This window comes from Elephantulus edwardii, unplaced genomic scaffold (genome assembly GCF_000299155.1).
Source record: "Elephantulus edwardii isolate Elephantulus edwardi_28Jun2011 unplaced genomic scaffold, EleEdw1.0 scaffold00136, whole genome shotgun sequence".
Lineage (NCBI taxonomy): Eukaryota > Metazoa > Chordata > Mammalia > Macroscelidea > Macroscelididae > Elephantulus > Elephantulus edwardii.
Window position 1 is genome coordinate 2,922,424 of NW_006399886.1, and position 6,000 is coordinate 2,928,423.

Genomic DNA, 6,000 nt, shown 5'->3' on the forward strand with positions numbered 1-6,000 from the left:
GTAGTGGGCAACATCATGATAGGTGGAGAAAGATTAATAATTATTTTGTCTTGCTTGGATCTACAATCAGTTCCCTTAATACCAGAGATAATAAGAAGACATAATGCACTGGGCATGTCTGTTGTCAGGGAACTGTCCAAAATCCTGATGAACAATGATGTCAGTTTGAAGACTAAGGTACACCTGATTCAGGCCGTGGTATTTTCAAATTTCTTGCTGTGATTCGGAAAGCTGCGTAATGAATAAGGATGACAGAACTGACGCCTTTGAATTGTGGTGTTGCAGAAGGATGCTGCCTATCCTATGGTTTGCCAAAAACCCAAAAGCTATGTTTGCAGCTGGAGTGCTTCTTGGAGGCAAGGATGGCAAAGCTTCATCTGTCACATGTTGGGCATGTATTAGTAGAAGCTATTCCTTGGAAAATGTATCATACTTGGAAGAGTAGAGGGCCAGTAAAAGAGAGGAAGGCCTCCAAGGAGATGGATTGGTTGACTGTAGCAATAGGCTGAAATACGTCAGAGATAATGAGGACGGCACAGGATAGGACAAGATTCAGATCTGTTGTTCAGGGGGTTGCTATAAATCATAATGTACTCGATGGTACCTAACAACAATAACAATAAAGACACATAAACTTCCCCCAAAGTGAAACAATAAAATGTTCAAACATCCAAAAAGGTTAAGACATATTCAAAGGTGAAATATTAAAGTTCATGAATATAAAAGTAGAAACAAGATACCTGCTATCCTAATTTCAATTCATGATCTCACTAAATATTACCACTTTTTAATGAAACAATAAATGAAAAATAAAATGGTTAGAAAAAATCTGTCATAGAATTACTTAATATAGGTGTTTGTTGTTATATGCCATCGAGTAACTTGTGACTCATAGTGACCCTATGTACAAAAGCCCTAAACGCTGCTCTATCCTGTGCCAATCTCGCCGTCTCCAACAAACTCATTCCCACCACCCCAATTCACAGAATTGATCCATCTCATTGAGGGTCTTCCTCTCTTGCACCATCCCTCCACTCTCCCAAACATAATGTCCCTCTAAAAGGACCAGTACCTCACTTAATATAATCCTATTACTAAATGCATTAAATGTTACTGCATTTACTGTGTGAGTAGCTATGATTTCCCAAACTAAACAAAGAAAAAAAAATATATCAAGTTTTGTCTTCATTGTGTTTCAGGCTAAAGACAAGTAAATTTTAAAAATTAAAATGAATTGAGAGAACTCTACATGTTAAGAAATTTCCAATTGCTGAAGTGTGATTTGTTAAGAAAGATTTGTTAAAGTAGTTCCCAGGCTACTCTGAAAGGATTAGAATATCCTTTAGCATCCTTTGCCAGCAATAGAAGAAATCTGATAAATTATTTTCAGTGCTTTTTTTGGTGTTCAGTTGAGTAGAGTTAAGCCATGCTCTCATTGACTTAAGATCAATGAGTGAAATAGGGGTCATTTTAGCAGCATAATGTCTAAATTGAGAAGGAATTTGAAAACACATTTTATTGGATTTAAAATTCCATTTAATAGGAAATCTACAGGGGGAAAAATCCTATTTAGTTCATTACTATTTCTATCAATTGAGTTAAAATTATGACTAATATTTTTTAATAAAGGGAAATTCAAATCATCAACCCCCATAGTTATGAATAACTTTTAAATATTTTTACAGTGTTCCTTGTTTGTAATATTTTTTTCCTGATTCTAATGACATGATACTAATAATAGACTTCTGGCTGCTTGTATTAAGGATTTTTACTGTCTAACTTGCACTTGTATAATAATGTGCTTTTAAAATATTTTAATTCTAAGTATTCTACTTCTTATTACAAAAATAAGAAGTAGAATTTTAAGACCTAACTTAGAATGTTAATATGTGTTAGTATCATTTATTTTTTTTATGCTAGAAGTATATTGCATTTTCATAGCGTTACTATTTCATTAATTTTAATATTTCAAACATCACTCAGTATTATGAGTGTGTAAAACACAGTTGCAAACAAAAATCAACATTTACTTGAAAATTTCAATGAGAATAATTCCATGTTTGGCTATTATTACATTATAATAGCCTTGTTTTTTTATATAAAAAAATTTAATTAAAGACTTTGTAGAGACTGAAACTGGTGAATCTGAAATTTTTATATTTTTAAATAACATCTTTTATTATGATTAGTAAGATCTCCAAATCTCAGAGGGTAATTGGGAAGTGTAATTGATTATATCAATGTGTTTCTGCACTGCAAAATGATAATTTCTTCTATTTCCATCAACAGATTAGAAACAGAGACATGCCTTGACTAGTTCAAATTGAACCTCCAGTTTAAACAGTGGGCTCTCGAGACCCATAGCAGAGTCATAGGGACCCTACAGTATAGAGTAGAACCGCCTTCATCCATCATTTTAAAAACAAAAACAAAACTCAGCTGCAAATGTTGTCCTATTCATTTTTGGTAGAGTGTCATTTCAGCCAGTCAGGGAACAATAATCTCATTGATTTTACCCAGATGTCTTTTAGTCTTTAGGGAGAAAGTCATCTAGGCTGTGTCTTGAAGAAGCTCAAAAACTACAGTTCCTTAAAAATCATATGAATATGCACACAAATATACTGTATTAAGTTGCATATGAGCTGGTATTGTATAAATATATCCTCACACTTTTAATTCATGTTAAAATTTGTTCTCACTTTTATTGCAGAGATTGTCTTTTACTTTAAACCAACATTTTGTAATTAAAAAATAAAAATGCAAGGGAACTCTGAATGTACTCAGAACTCGAAGGTAGAATATGTTTACTCTTTGACTGTAAATTTGGGTTTGCCCAATCTTTGTGCTTAATGCAAAGCACATTTTCAGACTGTTCCATTTAACTGATGTGTTTACAAATACCTAAGTTACAGAGTTAAAATGCAAGATGATCTTATTTCTGAATGGTCATGGGGCCTTGACTTAATTGACTGGCTTGACTTTTTAGCTACTTTTTTTACCCTTTCCGAAATTCTACTAGACATGTTAATGAGAAATGAAATGGTCATAAGGCTGAAAAACTGAAACACAATGTCAGGCTAAAGGTCTGAAAGCATACAAACTCAGCAACTAGCCACTGTAATTGGGCTGACTGTTTAAGGCAAAAAATACCCCCGTAATTGCATTACAGGTTTATATTGAATTCCTGTGGCGTATTATACTTTCCAAAATTTTATTACAAAAGAAACACATAAATTGATAGTATAGACTATGGATATGTAACTTTTCATTCATTCACTCAATACATGCATCCAGTGTATTCCAGTTCCCTAAAACTATTTTCTAGATAAAAATATCTGTTGAAATACTCAGTCTTCCTTTTTTTACTAATTGTTGTCAAAACAAAGTTTATTTTGAGCTTTGGACACATGCGTTTTGAAGGCACAAGAAGTTGATGAAAGTGACATGACAATGAGAAAGGCTAGTCCTTGAAAAAGGAAATTATGTTTGAAAAGTAGAACATCAGGGAAGGAGAGGAAGTTCATCAATGAGATGGATGAACAAAGTAACTGAAACAATGGGTGTAAGGGCTACAGGCTTGCTATGAGTAGGCGTCAACTTGGCAACATCAGATTAGAAGTAAATCCTGTAACCTAAAATTTGTAAATAAATAAACAAATGTTTTACAGGAAGATAAATGAATATATTGAGGGGGTTTTTTACTTATGTTAAAATGACATGAGAATGATTATAAGCTATAATTTTTTCCTCATTGTTCATAAATGAGACATATTGCCCAGTGCTAGTTTAATTTACTAAATGAAATGACTAAAAACTTTTGTACTACTAAAATGAAATTGGTGTGAATTAAGACTTTTCGCCTATGAAAAAACAAAATAAGGAAAGGAAGTTATTATATATAGTACTTGCTTTATATTTGTTAACTTATATTAACTACTACCTAGATAATTTATTATTTGCTATACTTCTAGGCAAACCAGTTATGATAGTCACAGAATACATGGAGAATGGTTCCTTGGACAGTTTCTTACGTGTGAGTAGAATATTATTTATATATAGAATGGATTGCCAAGAATGTGACTGACAATTTTTAGTATTGTGCCAAGCAATTGCATACTAGAATTTTTAGGGAAAACAGAAATGTTCTGAAACAAAGCGGTAAAAAGAAGACTGTCAAATACATCATTATCTTACAGTTCTCAAATGTTAACGTTTTATATTTTTAAAGCAAATATGAGAAATCTCCTTCAACTTATCTGTACTGTCAAAATTCTTAGAAGTTAACATAAAAATAAATGTTAAAAAGAATCCTAAAGCAGGAATTAACATTGTTTAAAACAGAGAATGTGGTTCTAGCACATTGCTGTCCATCAGAAAATATCCAAGTGCATTAATTCTGACATACTAGAAACATTTTTTCCAACTTAAAGCTATAATCAGAGTGCTAGATTCTTCATCTAAACCTGTATGATACGCATATCCAAAATATACTTTTTAAATTCAGAAACTTTATATTGTAGTCAGTCAGTTATTCATTTACAATGATTAAACAAAAATGCATGCAGTTAGTCTTGTTACAAAACCTGGTATACAAGATTTTAATTAAAGAGGTATACATATAGGAAAAGAATACATATTAATTCTACTTTTGGAATGCTTCTCAGAAACATGATGCCCAGTTTACAGTCATCCAACTAGTGGGGATGCTTCGAGGGATAGCTTCTGGCATGAAGTACCTGTCAGATATGGGCTACGTCCATCGAGACCTTGCTGCTAGGAATATCTTGATCAACAGTAATTTGGTGTGCAAAGTTTCTGATTTTGGGCTTTCACGTGTTCTAGAAGATGACCCAGAAGCTGCTTATACAACAAGAGTGAGTAACTGAGCATTTAAAAATCTTTATTTCCTTCTTGTATTACACTGACATGTAAATAAGTAGAAATCATGAAAAGCATTCTCCAAAATGTCGTTTCTAGCTTCTTCAAATGAAATAGTGTCTCTTAAAATTACAACGGTATTATGTGCTCTCTAAAACAAAGTTCCCTGGTGGTGCATTGGTTAAATTTTTTGCTGCTAACCTATTACACTGACATTTAGAACCTACTTGCCACATATCTGGAAAAAGATGAGTCAGTCTGTTTCTGTAAAAGTATAGTCTTGGAAACCCCAAAGAGCCAGTAAAATCTATTCTATGAAAGAATGACAGAGCTCTGGTGACATAGTTTATGGAGAGTTTTGCTGTGATTCCAAAACACGTATTCCCTTCTGGCAGTTTTAAACCACCAATTTTTACCCTTTCAATTTACAGTTTATGAAATTCTTATTGAGGGTCAACTTTGAGTTTATTCCAACTCAATGGCACTGAGTTTGAGATTTTTTTTAATGTGTTTTGGCCTTTTTGTTGTTTCTGTTTCTTTTACTTAGTACTTTAGGGTTTTATTTATGAAATAGTTTAGATATTAATTCTGTGAAATAAATGACAATTAGGTTATAAGGTGAGTGATAATGAGAAATCTCAGATTAGGTGTGTGGGTTTGAGCAATTCCTCAAAAAAAGCAGTCTCGAATTCTTGAAGTCCTTTTATTTTAAAAACCTTTCCATCTGTTCTTCATGATTGAGCCACCTTTAATAAGTATATTGAGTATATTCTCAGTAGACCATTCAGTAACTTATAATTTTAAAGCATTATGATTCTTAATTAACACACATTCATTTTGTAAATTTTAAAAAAGTAATCAAGGAGAGAAAATGCACCCATTGTGTGCAAATCATGGTGAACATTTGTAATGTTGAGTCCATACTTGCATTTTTTCTTTTTTTTAATCTACCAGTATACACAAGAATATATATGCATTTTATTTAACATAACAGCAGTCATAATATATTTTTATGACTTTCATTTATAATATGTGTTTTTAATACATTTCACTGTCAGTAAACACTCTTCTAAATTGTTTTTCTTAGATTATTGTACATTATTTCCTGATAATACTACTTTT

The 6,000-nt window shown here is 32.2% G+C and overlaps 1 protein-coding gene across 2 annotated transcripts in view; it reads left to right on the forward strand.

Moving 5' to 3' along the window:
* EPHA3 (EPH receptor A3) overlaps positions 1 to 6,000 on the forward strand; it is a 518,078-nt gene that overhangs the window by 447,946 nt on the left and 64,132 nt on the right. For both annotated transcript variants that reach the window (XM_006894137.1, XM_006894138.1), the window contains exons 12-13: positions 3,972 to 4,033; positions 4,665 to 4,874. In XM_006894137.1, coding sequence (XP_006894199.1) covers positions 3,972 to 4,033; positions 4,665 to 4,874 — 272 coding nt within the window. The remainder of the gene's footprint in view (positions 1 to 3,971; positions 4,034 to 4,664; positions 4,875 to 6,000) is intronic.